Raw genomic sequence first — 21,451 nt, forward strand, 5'->3', positions numbered from 1 at the left:
ATGATTTCAAAACCAATCACCAAACATGAAAAGAATCAAGCGAAGAATAACAAAAAAACAGTGTGAAAAAGAAAAACACAACAACAAATATGTTGAAAAAGGAAATGGATTTTCAAGCTTCTTTTCTTGATGCATAAATATGTCATTTCCTTCAATAAAATGGCAACACCAACAAATTGCAGTGAATCAATCAAAATTTGTCCCATTTGTTTGAAAACTCCATTGATGCAGTAATTTTGTTGATTTGTCTCATTCATTATATATTTTATAAAAATCAATCCATCAAACAGGTATTTTTTATTTATTGTAAATTAACCAAAAAGTTTATCCACAGTGCAGTTAATTTTGAAGAAAATGATTGAAGTGCTATGTTTTTGTCTCAGACGTTCTTCGAAAAGAAAAAAAAAATAAACAAGAAAATCATCGTCAAAAAACAAAGAGTGGAAAATTTTCAGTTATTTCTTCAAAGAGGTATTTTCGTCTTTTTTGAAAATAAAAAGATTTTGTCGAAGTCCAGCTTTTATTAAAAAATCACAAATAATTTATAAAAATATTTTTTTATTGTTTGAATCGGTTTGAATAAAAAAATAAATTAGAACAAGGGCCCCAATGAAAAAAGAAGACAAATAAAAGTACTACACATATTGGTGATTGCCCTCAAACAGTTGAGATCGAAGTTCAACTGCACTTCCCTGTTGTGGGCGCGGAAGCAAAATGTGGTGTTTTTTTGAATGTTTCCATTGACAAATGCTGCCATTGGAAGAACATTTTTCAGCCAATTAATGCTATGACATTATAACAAACACATTGACTGTTGAGGAAGATGTTCTTATCCCATTGAAAACGCTTTGTCAAATTGTCTCTTCAGTTGAAGAAATGGAATAACAAAATTTTGCCAATGTTTTTTCCCTCAGAAGCGATAAAAGAAATTGGAACAAAAATCAATATCATTGGGAACCATCACAAATCCTTAATATTTCAATCCATATTTTTTGTGTGTGCTAATTTTGCTTGGTCATGAGTATTTGTTCCATGGTGTTAGCGATGCAACTCCCACAAAATCAACAAACGCAGCAATCATTCACCTTCATCTGGCATTCCAACGCTCAGTGGCCTTTGACAAGAATCTCATGCAGACAAACACAATCAACCACAGATTCAACAACTCACAATTTTGTGTGTATGTGTGTGTGTGCAATGGCACAAACAACAAGATGTTTTCCTGCTCTGGAAAAAGAATATCCTCTCTCAGCTGGGAAAAGAAGAAGAAGAAATGCCAATAAGAGCATTTCTTTCTTTCTCATGTTAATTCGATTGCATTCTTGATTGGAGCTGCATTTGAAGCAGTTGGATGACTGATGATGGCCATTCATCAGGAGGAGACAAGATGCAGAAAATATCTTTCCCAACTTTTGTGGGAATGTGTTGAGCCTTGCCTGGCTACTCAGAAACAGACTTGGCTGACAGCACCGAAACAGCAGCACGACAGCTCTCCGGCAAATACATCCAAGTCTTTTACCCTCCCTGTGCTTCTTTCGTGGTCAATGGGCACTCCAGACACCAAGCACCACAAAATCATGAATGACTTCGGATGCTTTTACAGATGCTGAATATCGAGTTTTCTTCTTGTTTTTCTTTGAAAAGGAAAAAAAGAGAAATGAAACAGCAGCAACTGGGCAGTACTTGTCCCATCCTGCAAATGCTTCATATTGTGAAGATGGATACAACCATACAAAAATACACATAAAATAAATAAAATTATTCCAACAACAACTGAAAATGGAATATGAAATGTTTTGTCTGAAGCGATGCTGTGCTGATCAGAGTTCGGCCATGTGGGCATTGCCGCTTTTCCCAGCATGCACCATGCAGCATGCACCTGGCCAAGCATCCACAACACAATGGGCAACAACCAATCATTGCTCCCACGGGTTCAGAGAAGCCTTCTGGCTTCACTCGTCCTCCAATGGCCATTGTGTTGTCTGCACCAGGGTTTCTTTTTTCTTTTCATTTTTCTGTTCAAAACCAACTCTGTTTCTGTGCTGTTCAAAAATGTTGAACACATTCAAAGTTTTCCAATGAATGCTCCAACTTCCCTTGTCTGATTTTTTATTTCATTATTCTGCTCTGCTCTGTTCTGCTCTGCTCTCCTCATCATTTGCCATTCGCCTCATCCTTCACTTCCTCTTGCTTCTTCATGTCTCTGGATCTGTTGCCAATGTCTGTCATGCTGGTCATGCTGGCTCCGCTGGCCATGATGGCCATGCTGGTGCTGCAGGCCTCCTCCGACTCCTCTTCGTACCCGATCGCATCTGTCATCGTGAGCACTGCTGCACCCGGAGGAAACAGCTTGATCAGCTCCCGCTTCACATCTCCCAGCGTCATCCGATCCTCTGCCTCATAACGCAGGCACCCACCCACAACCCCTCTCACGCGACCCCTTCGCAACACCCATCCCCACCTTCTCTCCTCGCACAATCATGCTCCCTGCTGCCTCTCCCGAATACTCCCCAAACGGGATCTGCAGCGTCACACACTCCACACCATCATCCCAACAGAAAACACAACCGTCTTTTCGTCGCATGCTTCGTTGTTCCATTCAGCAGCTCTGGCGCCTTCCACCTCATGCACTCCTTCCTGTTGTCTTCCTCATCCTCAAATGCCGATGAGGGCAGAGAGTCTCTGTCATCATCATCATCACTTGTTGATGTGACAACAGTTGATGAAGAGATGGAGGATGAATCAGAATCTGAAGAAGAGCAGTCCGAGTGCATCGCAATGCAGATGACCATATGTTCTGAGAACAACACAATGTGGGGACTCAGATTGGTAAGAGATTGAAGTGGATTGTTCATTTCATCAAACGAGTGGAGTGCAAGATTGGCCACCCAGAACAGGATCTGAGCAGCCGTCACCTCCCTCTCCTGGAGAGTTCCGATTGCCATCTCTTTCTTCTCATTCTTTCCATGAAGAAGCATGAACAGCGAATCCCTCAAGTCGACAATCAGCTTCTCATGGGGAGACGAGCAGGCCATTGCATCCACCAGATTCGACATCGACGATGTGGTTGGGTACAGACTTTCCGATCGAACAAATGTGGATTCTGTGTCTGATGTGTCTGTGGTAGAAGTGGATGAAATGGATGGTGATGGTGTTCGCTTTCTCGATATATCATCTTCTTCCTCATCAACCTTCTCCAGCATCCATTGAGGGATCTTGTCTGAGTCTCTTCCCAAAATGTATTCTGTTGATCCACTCTCGCTCAATAAATGTTCTGATGACTCAGAATGCCCCAAGCTTTTCTCATATACCCTCTTCTTGATCCTTTCATCGTTCTTCTTCTCAGCCTCCCTCTCGGCTCTCCTCCACTGCTCCTCAGGAGACATCTCCATCGTCACCATCTCAAACGCCTTCGGATCCTTTCTGATGTTATCGTTCACAATCTCTCTCAAGTCTTCTGCTTCATTCTTCACATTCCTCCATCTGACTATTGAAATTACTGCAATAATAAGAATGACAAACAGAACAATTCCCATAACAATCACAATAATTGGCCAAAATGATTTTCCATCTTTTCCTCCTTCAACAGTCCTTTCGTCTCCGTTTCCTTTCGGCTCGCTTCTGTTCTGCAAAATGAATGCCTCTGTGTGCGACGGCGCAGACATGTTCCCAAACAGAATGCTCACCCTCACCTCTGCCTCCTCTCCTCCCCATCCCACCTTCTCCATTTCTGCCCAGCGCCTCACCTCCCTTTCGCTCTCGAAATCCCCTTCCTCAAACATGTGCTTCTCCACAAACTCCACATCCCCCACAACCCCTACCACCTCAAACCCCATGGAGCACGGCAGCAGCACCCGTCCCTTGAACCTCAGCTTCACCATGCCTCCCACATCCTCTGTCTCCTCTGTTTCCACCTCGCTCAGATGCGGGATGAAGAATGCCGACTTCCTTTCCGAGGCAAGCCCTCCCATCTGGCACCCCTCTTCCACCATCCACAGCGAGTCATCTTCCTTCCACCCATCTCCTCCTTTCAGACTCACCACATCCACTCTCCCACCTTCTGTGCACACCACATTCCGCCGAGCTGACACATATTTCGCAGAACTCCCCTTATTGTTCCAAAACTCCCTCTTTCGATCGTTGCACTTCCCCTGCAACAGACAGTGCCCCAGCCTCTGAGTTGCAGATTGTCGAATCCTTCACCACAACTGTGCTGTTGACCCCACAAATCTGCGATCCGTTCCACCAGCAGACCTCCTCCCCTTGCTCAAGAGGATTCCCTGTGTTTCGTTGCTCCAACCCCATCAACAACACAACTCGAGCACACAATGTTTGTGCATGATACAAATGACATCACTGTTCCAATATTTGAAGTCGATGAAGAAACTTCCGAAACAAATGATGATGATGAGCATGAATCGAACAAGCAGTTGTCCACACAGATGCAATTGTTGCTGTATGATATGGACAGAATGCTCGGCTTGTGGGCAGCACTGGAAATGTTGCTGAACGATGAGAAAAGGACCGAGAAGTTGTGAGCTGCATCATTGCTCTGCTCACCTTGTATTTGTCCTTGCCCTTGCCCTTGCACCTGGCTGTCCATCACCATCATGCATCCACTTCTCAGTCGCACATGCGATGCCGAATAATTGAACAGCATCATCGAAACATCGTCTGCCACGCTTATCCCATCTGCCTCGATGTCTGTGTTTTGCACAGCAAGATGCGACACATTCAGCGAGCTGTTCCGGCATGCAATCAGCTTTTGCGCCCTCGTGTTTCTTATCTTGCATTGATCAAAAGTGCATCTCGTATTTTCGCACTCCATCAAAGTCATGCATCTCCCTCTGAGATACCACTGCTCGACTCAAAACTGCACAACACCAAAGACACAGTCCCCATCCCTATCCGCATCAGGGTTTCGTGTGCCGACGGGAATGGCACGGGATACGAAAACAGGATGAGCTTCACCCCACTCTCCCATCGATGCTGAGCACATGCTCGCGCGTTTGCGTTGCGATGCTGTCAAATGATATCGTCGAATGCGTCTCCCACCTGGACTTCAGCTCCACATCCCTCAGGTCGCATTCCCCACCTGCTGCACTTTCTTCGTCCACAACAGCCGTCAAGAACATGCCCCTGACAAGTGGCCCAGCCCATAGTCCAGCGAACGGCATGGCAGCTCTGCTGCGCCACACTGCCTTGTGTTTGCCCCTTTGCCGCTGCTCGACGACACAACCACAGTCGAAGAGTAGTGCACAGTAATCAGCGACACCAAATCCACCGGGCTCGTGCTCACTGTGTCGATCCCGTAGATCGCGTTGATCCGGTTGTACACCCCTTCCTGCACATCCATCTTGAACTGGCTCTCGTTGATCTGCTTGTCGATCCGATAGCACTCGATAAACACATCGTTCCCCACATGTGCTGCATTGCCCTTGAACACCACCCGCGAAAACAAAAACGGAAGATCCCCGTGGTTCTTCGTTCTGATGCACACGCCACCGCCCCTCCCGCTGTCCAGGCTGCAGCTGCACTGAAGCAGCGTGCTGTCCCTTATCGTCAGCCTCCCTTCTTCGTTCAGCCCAAACAGCACTGCCCCTCCGTTTTGCGAGCCGCTTGCTTTGCACAGCTCAAACACACTTTCATACACCTCCACACTCCACACCCCTGCCCTCCACACCACACCACACTGCTTTTCTCTCCCTCTGCCCCCACCGACGACACTTTCGATCCGTTCACTCTCACCCCTATCTTGCTGTTCATGCTGACTCCTGCTCCTGCCCCATCAACCGCGCTGAGCACACACCCACTTTGCATCCCAATCGAGTTCACAACTACATTCTCCAGAACACAATCACACCCACCGCCAACCTGCACAACACACCCTTCGAACTTCACTTCGCACACCTCGAGCCCTGCCACATTCAGTGTCCCTCTCGCATCGCCACATAGTTGAACCGGCTCTTGTGCTGGCCTTCTCCCGCGCTCGCCGAAGTCATCTTGCATCTGCGAATCCAAAGGCTGCCTTGCTCGTTCACAACCACATTTGCTTCCCTTTCCTCGCCCATCTTCTGCACACTCATGCATATTCCATCAAACACCAGCTCTCCCTTGTTGCACATGACACCATCCCGCTCGCTGTCTCCCTCCATGTCGAATACCATGTTGCATGCTGCATCTTCCCCTGCCGCGCTGCCCTCGCATTCGACACTGCAGTTCGTCAGATCAAATCCATCTGCAATCCTCAGCTCTCCCTGCACCCTCACCGATCTCATTTTCGTCTCCTTCTCCAACTTCTGCATCCCCATCCAGAATGTGCTGCACGGCTCTGCTGCACTCCCACACCGCATCACATCGTATCCCCCAACTGACGAGATGTGCATCACTGTGCTCATGTACTCCCTCACAAACCGATACAGATCCGTCTCCCCAAACACCCCATCCCTCCCCACAAAGTCATTCCCTTCTTCTTCCCCTCTGCTGCTCTTAAACCCGAACGTTGCTCTCGTTATCGAGCTGTTCAGGTCTCTTGCAACAACAAACGCATTCACACCCATGTGTGCAGCATTCAGGGACACTTCAACATCTGTGAACAAAAACGGCTCATCCTCCTCCGATTCGCTTCCATCCACAAACAGCCCACCCCTTTTCCTTCCTCCGCTGAGCAGCTGCAACTGCTCATCTTGCACTCGCTCATCACAAGTCTCCAGTCTCCTTTCAGAACCGCATGCACAGCCCCTCCTTCCTTGCTCTCGCTGCACTTGATCTCCTTTATTGTGCACTTCAACATTGCCGTGTCGCCACACGAAACAATCGGCGGTGCTGCTCCGGTCACGCGCTCCATTGTGCAGTTGCTCATCGTCATGTGCCCGCCGTTCACTGTGATCAACGAAAACGATATGCACTTTGCATGCTCTGCAGAAAACGAGCAATGACTGATGTTCAATGCGCCAGATGGTGCCGCGCAGCATATCAGTGTTCTGTGGGGCTCACTTAGCGATTGTGGCACACACAAGTGCAACAGGCTCAGAACAGTTTTGCTGCTTGTCCCCAGGACCCATTCCACCTGGCCGTCTGCCCACTGCTCCGAAAACGATAAGGCAGCCTCCACTTCTGCGCTGGCTGATTCCACTGTCATCGCCGAAACATCAAACTCGCCTGCAATCTCGCACCCGTTCTCAACAACCATCTTCCGCTCTTCATAATCTGCTCCCAAGTTCCGATACCCTTGCCAGAACGAAAAACACGGATGCTGCTCCCCTCCGCACCCAATCATGTCGTATCCTGCATTCGACACAGCAACCACACAGCCATCGTATCTGACCAGAAACAGCTCCAGCGTGATCAGCTCAAATGTGCTGTCTGCCCCAACATATCCGTTCCCATCATCTTCCGCTGAGCCCCACCTCAACACCATTCGGTCTGCTGTGACACTCTCGTTCAGGCTCAAGCACTCCACAAACACATTTCTCCCAAAGCATGCATCGTTTCCCTCAAAACTGACATCCCGCACCAGATACTTCTGCACCCGCCCGCTCCTCATGTCCATCAACATCCCACCCCCTTTTCCTTCTCCTTCCTTTGTGCATCGGCATCCGCTCATTTCCGTCTCTTCAACACAAAACTCCATGTCCCCTCCTATCTTTCCGCTCACACATGCACCATCCGACATCGACGAGCAATCTGTGAATGTGCAGTTTGATATCGTTGCATTCCCAATCCCGCTCCAAATTGTCGCAACATGCCCGCTCTCAAAATCGCATTCGGCAATGCTCACATTCAACATCTCCACAATCCTTCCTTCCTTCCCAGCAATCATCCCATTCCCTCTCCCACACACCCCACTCGCACAGCTGTCCTCCATCTTCAGCGACCCTCCACACACCAAAAACAATTCCCCTTCTCCAATCACATCCATCTTCCCGATGTTCACCCTGCTCATATCCAGCTCTCCCCCATGTATCGACGCGATCCTCCACCCGCCTCCCTGCCCTGCTGCGCTCTCATCCACAATCGCGCTGTCAATCACCACAGCCATCCCACACCTCAGCTCCACCAATTCTGCCTCTGCCAGCCCTTCCCCAAGGGCAACAACAACATTCGACAGCATCAGTGTTGTTCGTGCCACACCCTCTGTCACCTCCAGGTGCGCCCCGCTCCCAACGCTCATCTTCCCCTTCTCGCTGTTCCCTCGGATCGTCAGCGGCTCGCTCCCTCTGTTCACTGTCCCGTTCAGCGGCGCCTCCTTCTTGATGTGGATGATCGACTGCGCTGCTTCCATCTGCCCAAGCCCCGTTTCGACACTGCTGCACGGCGTGTCCTCGAACCCGCATTCGCTTTCGCTCCACCCGTCCTTGTTCACAAACACAATTTCTGCAACACTCGCAAACAAGTACTCAAACAGGCTTGTGCTCACATATTCGTGAGGCTCCTTGTCCACCACCCACAGCCGCTTCTGCTCCTCGCTGCTCTCCTCGCTCGACGCCGTCCCGCTCCAGTATATCGCATTCATCATCAGCCGCGGCTTTTCGCACACCACATACACATCCCGCCCTTGGTACGCACTGTTCTCGCTGAACTCCAAATCCTTCATCGAGTACACCGCCTCCAGCCCTCCAAACCACAAATACACCCCTCCCCCAACTCCGCTCGCTCCCGGCGTCTTGCACCACCCCACCTTGTTCTTCTCAAAAATCATCGTGCTCCTTCCGCTTGTCTTCACCCACACCCCGCCTCCCTTCGACCCGCTTTCCTCGCAGCTGCTGTTCCAGAACGTGCAGTTCCGCATTCTCCTTGTCTCCCCTTCCCCAACCATGCACACCACAACCCCGCCATTCCCCTCGTCCTCTGCAGCTCCTCAACCGTCACATTCCACACCTCAACCAGCGTCCCTCCACTTATCTTCAGCCCACTGCTGTCCTCCTGCATACACCCGCTCATTCTCCAGTGCTTCAGCTCCACCTTCTTTGTGTGCTTTATCTCCACCAGGCTGCCTCCTCCTCCTTCTTCTTCGTTTTTCGATCCATATATCTCCAGCCCCTCCATCACCCCTGCACACTCATCTCCGTCAATCACCACAAGCGGCTCTCTTGTGGTCACCGAACTCATGCTCAGCCCGCTGATGCTCAGTGTGCCCCCAACACATCTGATCAGCTGTGCATCCAGCACTGCATCTGCTGTTTTCATCCGAACCGAGCAGCTGCATATTGTCAGCGAAGACCCCGCACACACAAACACACATTTGTGGCCACCTGTGTTGGGCGTCCCTTCGTGTTCCGCTCTTTCTGCTGCAACATCGGTGTGCTGATTCAGCCCCGCACTCGAGCAACGGGCACCTGAAGAACTCACCGAGAAGTGTATTCGCGAGAATGATATGGTGCTGCTCGTCTCGACCAACCACCCCTCTGCCCCAATCCCAGATGTGTCTATCTGGATGGCCTCTTCCGCCACAGCTGCTTCAAACTCGATGCTCCGCTCAGCCAGCGTGAGCTTGCTGTTGAAGACAAACGTGGGCATCAGCCTCACCGATGCCTGTGCTGCCCCAAACCTCAGCGCGCACCCATACCCGATTGTCGAGCATGGATACACCTCCAGCCCGCACATCCGATAATCCACTCCGCTCTCTCCCCCAACATGCACACTTCCTCTGAACTCCACCACAAACACAGCCAGCGGCACAAAAGCGCTCACCTCCCCTCCCTCCCCCACCTCCTCCCCTTCCAGTTCCCTGAACGTGGCCTTCGTCTCTCGGTCAAACTCAAACTGCATCGACTCGTCTGTTATCAGCCGCGACAGATTCTCTCCCCGGACAAACACATTGTCCCCGCCTTTCGATGCGTGGTTTGCCTTTTCGTTCACCCCAAACACAACATCGGCAACAACAAACGACGACAGGTTCCCCTTGCTGACCAGCGCCACCCCGCCTCCATATCCCCCAATCTCATTCCCATCCCTTGCACAGCACCCTTCGAACAATGTCTTCATCCCCACTTTCCCCACTTTCCCAACTTGCACACAGCCGTCTCCCTCCATTTCCACATGAATTCCTCCGCCATTCCCACGCTCTGTCCAGCACCCCACCACCTGCACATCAAACATCTCCAGGGCACAGCCCCCGACACCACTCCTCGCACACAGCATCCGTTCCCCTTTGTTGTTGTCACCTCGCTCATCGTGCAATTCCTCACAACCATGTTTTTCCCCCCACGGTCACATATCCCGCACCCCTCTGAAAGAGACAGCCCCGACATCGTCGTGTTGCTCACTTCACACACACCCTGTGCATCACACAAAATCAGCCCATCAGCATGTGCCTTGCCCACCCCACTGAACAGACACTGCTCAATCGTCCCACATCCTGAATCCTCAACAACAACAACTGGCACCGATGCTGCGGCAATGGCTGTGAGCTCGAACTCCTCCAGCACCAGCCGGCCACCCGAGACGCGCAGGAACGTGTGCTTCAGCTCTCTGCTCTGCTCGCTGCTCCCGCCACTGCAGACACCCACCGAGCACAACCGGATGTTGATCTCCCCACCCGTCGTGTGGATCAGCGCATCCTTCGCCTTTTTCTGCGCTGGAGCCACAAACACCACTTTTTCGATTGTCACTTGTGCGCTGCTCTCCACAGTGCCCTCTGCCCCAGTACCCTCGCTCTGCATCATTTCCACCTCACTGCCCATTCCCATTCCTCGTATTCTGTATTCTCCTTCTTCCAGAACCATCTCTCCTTTCACACATGAAGGCGATGTCACCACGCAATTCACACCTGCTCCTCTGCCCCACAGCCCCACCCCATAGTCCACTGACTGGCACTCAAACCCTTCATACCCACATCGGCCAAAGTCCCTGCTCCTCTCGCCCCCCACCCGTATTTCCTCTGGGGCATCCCGCAAGTACAGAACAACCGGAACCACCCATGTCTCGTCCCCGTCTTCATAACCCCCAATCTCTTCTGTGTTCTCATACGATTCCACAAAACCAAACTTTGCTCTTTCAATCTCCCGCGAAAAGTCTTCCCCACACACAAACACATTCCTTCCCCCAACACTCGCCTGGCACCCGCTGAACCTCAGTCTCTCCAGCTTGAAGTCTCCATCCGACCCTTCCATTCTCATCATCAACCCTCCTCCATGCCCTCCTGCCCCGTCCTTCCTCTGTGCACTGCACCCCTCAAAACCCACACTCTCGCTCTTCCCCACCTCCACACGCCCCCCGCCTTCCATCACCACCATCATCCCTCCCCCATCCCCTTTCTCACACACCCCTTCCAACACGCTCCCATCCACTGTCAGCCTGCACCCATCCTTCACAACTGCTTCCATCACTGCCCCGCACCCTTCCCTCACACACACCCCGCTCGCATTCATCTTCTTCACCTTCATCTTCTTCGCCCCTTTGCTCACAATCACCCCCTTTCTGCTCCCTGCCCCACCCGTCACATTCAGCCCCACAATCGTCCCTTCCGCTGTCTCCCCACTCACCTCCACAAACCCTCGCTCTGTGAACCCCAGCCCATCCAGCACCACATTCGTCACTGTCACACCCCCTCCACTCACACAGAACACCCCATACCCCACCTTCTCCACTGACCCATCTCCACACACTCTGCACTCATCCACCGACAGATCTCCACTCCCCTCCACATGGAACACACACCACTCATCCCCCTTCAGCCCCTCTTCCATCACCAGCTCCACCATCGCCACCACTCCTGTCCCACTCACTTCAACCATCCCATTGCCCCCGCTCCCGTCCCCTTTCATCACCATCCCACACTCCTCACCATCCACTCCCCCAATCATCAGCTCCTCCCCTGGCACAACCCTCACGCTCTCAACAAAGTCGTATCGCCCTTTCACCCTCACATCCCACCTGCTCTTCGCCTGCCTCTTCGAGTATCCCACACTCAGGCACTCATACTCGTAAAACCCACACGCCGGCACATCATGCCCATTGTTCCCCACACTCACCTTCCCCTCTCGCTCCTTCAGATAATACACCAGCGGGATCACCACCGACCCCCACCTCGTGTCAACCCCTTCTGCACACTCCTCACCAAACGGATTCGCCACACTGAAGAATCCAAATCGCTCTCGCATCACACACTCCCCCAGCAACGGCGACACCACAAACACATCTTTTCCATGTGCTGCTTCATTCCCCACAAACTCCACATTCTTGAACCCATATTCTGCCTTCACGCCTGCCACACACGTGTGGATCCCTCCCCCTCGCCCTGTGCCTGCATCTGTGCCAGTGTTTGCGCACTCACTCCCATCTCTCTGCTCGGCATCTGGTCAGCCTTGTTGGTGCTTCTCCCTCCCCAACCACAAGTCTGCTCCCTTCCTCCACCTCCACACTCATCCAGCCTCCATTCCCACACATGGCGCTGCAGTCTTCCACCACAACCCCCGACACAGCCATTTTCCCATTCCCAGACAGCACCCCTTCCACCACCGCCCCGCTCCCTGACACCCTCCCCATCGACGTCATGTTCACCTCCTCCATCCTCATCTGCCTCGCACGGTTCACCCACACTGCGCATTTCCCGTCCATCTGCAGATCTCTCATCGAGCTGTTCCTCAGCACCGCCTCCCCCTCCAAGATCTCCATCACACACTCCTTCACCACTCTTCCTGCCACACCCCCACTGATCTCGCATCCACTCACTTCCAGCTGCCCACTGGCCCCGCTCACACAGCACACTCCACTGCTCGACCCCTCTGCCCCATCATCCACAATCGCCAGATCCAGCAGCCCCAGCCACCCATTCCCAACCCAGAACAGCCACCCTCCGCAGTCCCTCGTGTGCACCACTCCTTTCCTCTCTGCTGGCACACTCCCAATCCTCAGCCTCTTCCCTTCGATCCTCACCCCCTCCTCATAATACTCCCCTTCTTCAACAGACACATTCCCCACTGTCTCGCCGTCTCCTCTCACCACCCCAACCGTGAACCCTATTGTCCTGCACTTCGCATATGACCCTTCATCCCTCCCGTGCCCACATGTCACATGGTCTGTCCCTGTGCTGCTGCTCACCACAATCGGGTTGTGGCACGGCTCCAGCCACTTGCTCTTGTCTCCCAGATCTGACAGATACAGCTTCACTGCTCCCTCACTCACAGACACACAGTGTCTGAAGTCTCCCTCTTTCACAAACCCATTCCAATCTCGTGACCCATACACATCGCATCCTCTCACACTCAAATCTCCATTGTTTCCTGTATTGCTTTCAAAGAAACAAAATTCAACATCAACTGAGCAGCTCGACGATTTGTTCATATAATTTCGAAGGATCACACCACCTCCTCCAATGTTTGCCTGAGTGGTGCACCCTCGAATTATTGTTTCATGAATATTTGAATTGACATTTTCCCCAACCATCAACCCACCACCGCCAATTCTTCCAATGCAACCAGCAAATGAGCAATTATTGATTTCCAAATTCGGAATTGATTTGCATAAGCAAATACCTCCTCCGCAGGCATTTGCTTCACAGCTTTCATATTTGCATTTTGAAATAAAAAGGACCGAATTTATATTCTGAGTGAAAACAAACAACCCTCCTCCCCAGCTTGGATTTGAAGAACAATAATCGAAAGCATTGTTTTCAATAATAATATTTGAACAGTATGAGATGTACAAACCACCTCCGTGCCACCCAGAACATTGATAAAACAAACAGGATTTGATTGAAACATTATTTGCATTTTGAATAAACAGAGCTCCAGCATTTTCACCTGTTTTGATGGAGTTCCATTCGACATTTTCAAAGCTCACTGTTTCGTTGTTTGTAATTCTTTCCATCTTTCCTTCACTGTATTTCTGTTTGCATCTGAAGAATGTCGAGTTGAAAACACTTGTCGAGCCACCAGCATTGAAGTCTGCCAGAATGCCTCCATTGATCGGGTTCCACACCTCTTCAAAACTGCATCCACAAGCAGTTGTGCTTTTGCCCCCACCCTCTCTCCTTGTCCCTTGCTCATCACGCCTCCCTTCCCATGTGATGTTTCTGAAATGGCAGTTGTCAAGCCTCACCCATTCGCATCTGCACGAACCAATCAGCGGCTTGCTGCCTGCCACACAAAACGATGAAAATGAAGTGCAACCCAGAAACAGGCAACTTCCTTCACACGAGCACAGCGATCCCATCTGCCATTGTGCCAAGCCAAATGGCTGCAGCAAGCAGTTCTTCATCTCCAGCAGCCCACCCTTCACATCGAACGGAGGAACATCCAAATGCAAAACATCAATCACACAAGCACAAAATGAACACATCGAAAGCTCATCAAGCTGGGCAATGTGTGTGTTTTCAATCACTGTAACTTGCACATCCCTCAAACAGAGAGTGGAATTGATTGAATCAAAGATGACCTGGTGCATGTCAGGATGGAAAGTGCAGCTGTTGGATTGGATGCGGGAACGGTTGTCTTCAGACAGCGGGGATTGTCTGTTGCCTTTTTGGGATTGCATCACTCCAATTCCAAATGCCGTATCACTTCCATTTTCATTCTGAGAAAGAAACAAGTTGAGGTGTTTTGTTTGTTCTGAAACAACAAAGCCAATTTGGACAACAAGGCAAAATGTGATCATTGGCTGTATTGCTGACACTTTTGAAATATGTTTTCTTTGATCTTAACATAAAATTAAAAAAATACCACTTTTCGATGAAAATAGTTGTTGAAAATTTCTCAATATTTGTTTTTAAAAATACCTGTTCATCATGGATTAATCAACAATTTTTTTTTTATTTTTTTTTGTTAAAATTAATTCTTCAGGGGCATCAATAATATTTTTTTAATCAAAAAATGAATATAAAAAAAATGTGATGTTTTGATATTTTTTATGTGTATGGTTAATGGTAACCTTTTGATTAAAATCAAAAATGATTGTGTGGTTTTTTTATTCAAATTTTAACTACAATGAGACTATTTTCAGACTTCATAAATATGCTTTAATTTCGATATTATCAACTCAAACAATTGCAAACAGCCCTATTATTTTAAATTAAAATTCCGAAAAATATTTTTTTGTGAATTAAAATTTTTAGATGGGATGAGAAAAATTGGAATATGGGTTAATAAAACTTTTTTTATTTTTGTTTTATGAAAAAAGCACAGATAGAAAGGGAGCCTAGATTTGGAGATGCAACTGCTTTTTTTGTTTTTGCAATATGTGCCTTGATAGCATTAATTTTTGGAGTCATTTTTTGTCATGGAGTCAGCCCACTCTTTTTTGCGAATACTGTTAATGGAATTATAATGACGTTTTGTATGTCATTTTTCCTTTCAATAGCATGCAAATTCAATATTTTTCTTTAAAAAAATTGAACAAATTATATATGTGATGTTTTATTTACAAAATAAAGTTAGTTTTTCAGTTGGAATTGGGGTAAATCTTCTGGGAAAGGTTAAAGAACCAACTTTATCCAGACTTTCTCTTGTGATAGCGTCTATTGGTTGCACTGGCTTTTTTTATGGAGTCGCAGAATTTTTGCTTTCGACGTATCTGGCATTTCCAATGTCACTATTTTACCATAGGATTTTTGCTTCGGTACACATCATTGTGTTTGCCACAGATTATTTATAAAAATTTGTTATAATTATTCTTATTGTAGAACTTGTTTTGATACATTTATTTTCGGAGGAAGATGGTTTTCTGGAAACAAAAGCAAAGTGACTATTTACGTTGTGCTTTTGATAATCTGTATGAAAAGCTTTTAAACTTCGTTTTTCTCTTTGCAATTTCATTTTGTTTTGCATGTGTATAATTTTAGCACTTGTATTATCTGTTGTCCTTTACGGAATCGCTGGGATGATCTTCATAAATCCAAACGGTCCTTCTGATATAGCTCTCGGAATAATAAGTGGTTACCTTCCTTGGGTAGCTGCATGGATGTTTTTTGTATGGAAACCTTTGGCCGATGTGTTTGGAGAAGTTCGAGCTCTTATGAAGATGTCACTTATTACTCGTGGGATTGTTTACTTAATTTTGTGTTTGCTTTTTGGAGCGTTATGTTGTGGCATAGGAGTTGGCTTGACATTTGTTGAGAATGCAAAGATGGATATGAGCTCTCTTACAGCCATACCCATTGGATTGCGAGTGATGTTTGGCGGAGTTACAGCGTGGTATAGTTATACGCCTGCACTTTTAATAACTCATTACACAGACAATCTTCTGAAAGAGCATCCTCTTGTTCCTGTTGATTTAAGTGAAAAGAGAAGCGGGAGGAAAGGAATGGTTAAAAATCAAAAACAATCGCAGAAAGGGACGCGATGCTTGAAAAGAATGGGAATGATTTTTTCGTTCGTCGTTGTTGGATACATCTGCTACCATGGAATTCTCGGTGGGTTGAATATGTGCGGTTACGGAGTTCCGTATTACATTGCAGGGGACGAGGCGATGAGCTTAATGATTGCTGTCATCTTGTTCATTCACGCTCACATCACCCAGTGCTATGGACTCAGTGTGATAGTTGATCCTAACGCTCCAGAAGGCTCAAAGACACCGCAAGAGGACAAAAGCAAAACGAACGGCAACGAAGGGATGACACAAATATCGTCAATTCATTCTCAGCCACCAAAGGAAACAAATGTTCAGCAAAATAACGCATCCGGGTGGAGTCTGGGCGGTGAAACAGTTATGCGAGGCAACGGAGCAGGGACTACGAGCGAAATATTGCAGCCTAATGATGCTACGAGCGTTATTACACCTCCTTCTTCTGCAATGACGACTTATTCACAAGGAATGTTGACTCCCAGCCTTGGATATCCCAATCAAAGCGGAACTCAGCTTATGGTTGGATCAGCAATGTCTGGCTTCAATTCTCAGTATAGCTCGGATCCTTCAACCATGATGGGGGGAGGCGCTGGGATGTTCTTTCCTTCTATGAACTACCAAATTGGTAGTCCTTCACCTCAACCACCTTCATAATATTCAAAGCTTCTTCTTGTGATTTATAAAAAATATATTTTGTAGTCATTTCAGATTATTTTTGTTCATTTTATTTCAATTATTTATTTCTAATTTCCATTTTATGATTTTTTTCAAGTTGAATTGATGTTTTATCAAAAAATAAAAGAAAATAAAGAAAAATTGGAAAAAAATAATAAACTTATTTATATTTGTTTTTTGAAAAATGCAATTTTTTTCCTCAACATATTTTGAATTTGAAATAAAAAAATTTTTTTTGAAATGTTGAATTCAAATTATTTTGTGTTTTCCAAACAGTTTATTCGTTCACAAAGATTTTAATATTTTGTCCCTTGAAATCTCAATTAGGTTTTTTACAAAATAATATGTTCCATTTTTTTATCTTGATCATTATACTTTCCTATGACCCAAAAAAGAGATGAGAAAGAAATACAAAATAGTTTTTTATAATCAAAAGAATACTTTATGTGATGAAATCTTTTGCTTTATGAATTTTGTTCCAATGAATAATTTCTTTTTAATATCACAATTTCGACACTTATCTGTAATTTTTGCATGAAATTACAAGACTTATTATGATATAATTTCAGAAAAAGTTTGGAACAAATCTTTGTTTTTTTCACAAAACCTGAAATTTCATCCCAAATCAGAAAAAGTTACTACTGTATTTTTTTTTTTTCATATCGTTTGAAAAAATGAATTATTTTTCATCACATCATCTGAATCATCGTTTTTTACATGAAGAAATTTTCTTTTTGTTTTTTTCATTTCATCAACAGTTTTCACTTCATTTTTATCTTTTTTTTCCGTTTCATTTTTCCTTTCAATATTCATTTTCAGATAATTTTCCCATTTCTCGAAAAGATTTTAGTTGGTTATCACTTTTCCATAAAAGGATAATCTATTTCTGCGAGATGGAAGAGGAGAAATAGAAGATTCCAGCAGTTTCAAAAGATCTGACCCAAAAGAATTGTGAAGAACACCACTGCAGACAAAAGCTTTCTGAATTACAGAAGGAGATAATGCAGTGTGGATGGCTTGAGGCAGAACGTCGGAAATTGCTGCTAGTTTGGAGGAAGATGAAGAAGAAGATGGAGTCTCAAATCTGTTTGTCAGTTCAGATATGAACACAGCAAACACTCCTCTGTCCAGCGGTTGACGGAGGTGTGTGCTGTGTGGCACGAATGTTAAAATGTCGATTTGTTGTTTTTGGAATTCTCGCCAGATCGATGGATATGCGCGAGAAGCATGCGAATCAAGGAGAAGAAGAATGTGTTCGTTTTCAAGTGACATGCGCCTTCTTCTTTCGATGATAGAAGGAAGAAGAACGGTGAGAGCATACCTTTTGAAGCATTCGTTGTCCATCCAGCCGCTTCCATTTGCCCATATTGCCAGCGTTGGAGATTAAAGACTTTTCTGTTCCTCTGGTTAATTAATGCTTGACCATCGAACAACAGAAAGAAAGGAAAATTCTTCAGCAGAAACAGATACAAAGAATGTTGAATTTATCATCCTTGGTGGTTCTTTCGTAAAACCTGCTTTTGTGTCTGCTGTATGCACAACAAGCTGTTTTGAATCTGTAGGAACGCGCGTTGAAGATTCATCGACATTCGCAATCCAAGCTTGATAGATATGATATGTGTCATAAAAGGCGTTGAGTATTTTGTTCCATGGTTTAAAAGACTTCAACATGAAACTGCCATGCGGTGAACGAACATATTTTTCAGTGTTCGCATCCTCAGCTTTGTGTGATGCTTCACAAGGTTATGTGCTGCAAACGGCGAAACTTCATGAAATGGAATATATTCTTCATCATTGTAATCAAAAAAAGTTTTTAACTTGAAAACCATATAAATAAAACATCAATAATTGAAAAGTTAAATAAGCAATTCTCTCTCTTTCTCTCTCTCTCTCTCTCTCTCTTTTTTTTTTTTTTTTTTTTTTTTTTTTTTTTTTTTTTTTTTTTTTATTTTATTAAATTTTATTTTATTTTATTTTATTTTATTTTATTTTATTTTATTTTGTTTTGTTTTCTTTTCTTTTCTTTTCTTTTCTTTTCTTTTATTAAATTTTATTATATTTTATTTATTTAATTATATTTTATTTTATTTTTTTTATCCAAGTTTTACTTGTGTCGGATTTTGCTTCAATTTGAATAATAACAAAATCTCATTGTTCCAATTCTCCGATAACTACAGCAGGTCTTCCTCCTTCTTCAACCAATCTTCCTTTTCTGAGTACTGCAACTGCATTCTTAATCCCTATGTGTATGTATTCTTTGGAATAAAAAGCATCAGTAATACGAACAATTTCTTCTTCAACGATGTGGGTTATTCGCTCCGGCCGACAGTGAAATCTTCCATCATTTTTAGAAGACATTGCACTCTGAAATATTTTCTACACTTCTTTGAAATTTTATTCAAAAGGAAAAAAATATTTTTAATTTATTGTGATATTCTATATGTAATGGAGCAAAAGAAAAATAATTGGACAAAACAAAAATATTCATATTTCAATCAAGTTTATGTTCATACTCACGAAACTTTGCTAAAATAAAAGTTTCATCATGTTAATTGTATTATAGCCATCCCAGGAAAGCTTTATAAGCGGAAACAGAAAATTGATCAAAATATGAAATTGTGATTAAAAAAGAAAATTGAACACTTGCGAATTTTGAAAAAGAATAATACATTTTTGTTTTTCTTTTTGTGAAAAAGAATTAAAAACTTACCTTTTTTGTTCGATTCTTGTTTCAAACAGAAAGAAAAAAAGGATCAATATTTGCATGTGAGTGATTATTACAGAAAACGTAACAATAAACAGAGTGTCTTCAAGAACTCTGTTTTTTTTAACAAAATGTTGTTTGCGAGTGTTTACACATAATCTTCTTTCCAATTTTTCCTAATTCAAATATTACAGAAAAATCAAATTTAACAAATTTCTTTCAAATATTTAAATTTATTTATTTATTATTTCATATTCAAATTTGCATTGTTTTGAATTTTTCAGCAAATAACTTTTTAATTTTTTAACATTTTCAAAAAACCGAGATAAAAAAAATTTTTTTTATGGGTGATTATTTATGAAACCCGATATTTTCTATCAAAAATTTCGGTTTGAGTTTTTGTTATGATAATTCATAAATGAACCCTGAAAAGTGACAGAGCTGTGATGTGATGCCTCTTCTATTTTTTTCAAATCATATTTTGGCTTTTGAAACGATATGAAAACATTCAAAATTTGTTTGAAATTATTAAGCAAATAACAATGAAATTTCTATAAAATCAACACCCCGAAAAAAGTTATGATTTCAAAAAAAAATCACCCATATCAAAAAAATACCTTATTTATATTTTTTCATTTAAAAACAATCGAATATATAATTTTTGTGATCTCCTCCTTTAATGAATTTTAAATTGAACCTTTTTCTTAAAAAAAGAACATTCTTCAAATATTTAAAAAATGTTTTTTCATCACAAAAATATCCATAAATTTGTAATCACAATTTTCTTTTTCTTTTCTGTTATAATATATATAATAAAAAATACATAAACTGCATTATTATCAAATTCGAACTTTTTCTCAACTGATCAATCTACCCAGTATCAGTATTTCGTTGTGTACGATCAGTCCCATTTTGTCTCCTTGTATTTATTGTAGACTAAAAACATCTATCAAATGTGTATGATCGATCAAGTTGTTTCAACATTCATTTGTTCCTTTTGCTTTATATAGCTGAATTTCCATCAGTTGATCATGATACTTGCGTCGGTTGCCAAACCTGCATGAACACTTGCCCAAAGGGTGATGCTCTCTGGGAATTCAATGATGAGGGAAAAGCCGTCTTCAAGATCGACAACAAAGATGAATGCGTTCATTGCCACGCTTGCGGAGATTCATGCCCAGGTTTGTTTTGATTTGTATTTTCCCGTCGATTTTGAATTTTTATTTTTCATTAATTTTTTCGTTTGAATTATACACAGCATCTGCAATTTCCTTCAAAGAACAATAAGCGATGTATATATTATAATTTCCTTGATGCCATTGAAAAATTATCCATATTTTAAATCAGATCATAGCGTTTTCATTTTTAAAAGTATTTATTGAAACAAAAGAATCCAATCAATGAACAATTTCTCTTATTTGAAACAAATATGTATTTATAATTGAAAAATATAAATGATCATCATCAAAATTGAAGTAATAATTTAATTGTTTCTGTTTATCACTTTTTTGAAGTGAAAATCAAGATAATCCATGTTTTTGTTTTTCTTAGACGAATTTATGAATACATATTTGCGAAATTAAAAGGTCAAAGCATAACGTCTATTGAAGCTATAGCATTCTTTTTCAATATGAAACGTATTATTTAATTTGTTCAGTTATTTAATTATTTGCTTTTAGATTTGACTTCTTGGAGTCCAGATGCAACAAAAATTTTTGAGTTTGTGATTTTATCTTTATTAATTTATAAGCTAATCTCTTATTTAAGTTAATCTATTTCTTAAGCCTT

At 44.2% G+C, this 21,451-nt stretch overlaps 3 protein-coding genes across 3 annotated transcripts; 2 read left to right on the top strand and 1 right to left on the bottom strand.

Annotated features, from left to right (window-relative positions):
- Positions 1 to 2,154: 2,154 nt before the first annotated feature.
- On the bottom strand, positions 2,155 to 14,478 carry MONOS_17845 (uncharacterized protein; the record flags this gene model as incomplete). Its single annotated transcript, XM_067870805.1, has 12 exons — positions 2,155 to 2,461; positions 2,569 to 4,175; positions 4,301 to 4,786; positions 4,977 to 5,139; positions 5,199 to 5,642; positions 5,684 to 6,028; positions 6,103 to 6,589; positions 6,640 to 8,765; positions 8,825 to 10,086; positions 10,137 to 12,298; positions 12,366 to 13,504; positions 13,727 to 14,478. The coding sequence occupies 12 exons, from the start codon at positions 14,476 to 14,478 to the stop codon at positions 2,155 to 2,157; spliced, it is 11,280 nt and encodes a 3,759-aa protein (XP_067724034.1).
- A 599-nt stretch (positions 14,479 to 15,077) lies between these two features.
- MONOS_16225 (uncharacterized protein) lies at positions 15,078 to 17,118 on the top strand. The gene is made up of 4 exons (XM_067869138.1): positions 15,078 to 15,276; positions 15,374 to 15,572; positions 15,623 to 15,711; positions 15,782 to 17,118. Exons 1-4 carry the CDS (start codon positions 15,111 to 15,113, stop codon positions 16,936 to 16,938), a joined length of 1,611 nt encoding a protein of 536 aa, XP_067724035.1. The 5' UTR covers positions 15,078 to 15,110; the 3' UTR covers positions 16,939 to 17,118.
- Positions 17,119 to 20,572: 3,454 nt separating this feature from the next.
- MONOS_6059 (putative [4Fe-4S]ferredoxin) lies at positions 20,573 to 21,084 on the top strand. Its single transcript, XM_067876261.1, has 3 exons — positions 20,573 to 20,620; positions 20,674 to 20,844; positions 20,922 to 21,084. Exons 1-3 carry the CDS (start codon positions 20,617 to 20,619, stop codon positions 20,948 to 20,950), a joined length of 204 nt encoding a protein of 67 aa, XP_067724036.1. The 5' UTR covers positions 20,573 to 20,616; the 3' UTR covers positions 20,951 to 21,084.
- Positions 21,085 to 21,451: the final 367 nt, after the last annotated feature.

Source organism: Monocercomonoides exilis (assembly GCF_001643675.1).
Source record: "Monocercomonoides exilis strain PA203 chromosome Unknown scaffold34-1095894, whole genome shotgun sequence".
In the NCBI taxonomy this organism is placed as follows: domain Eukaryota; phylum Preaxostyla; order Oxymonadida; family Polymastigidae; genus Monocercomonoides; species Monocercomonoides exilis.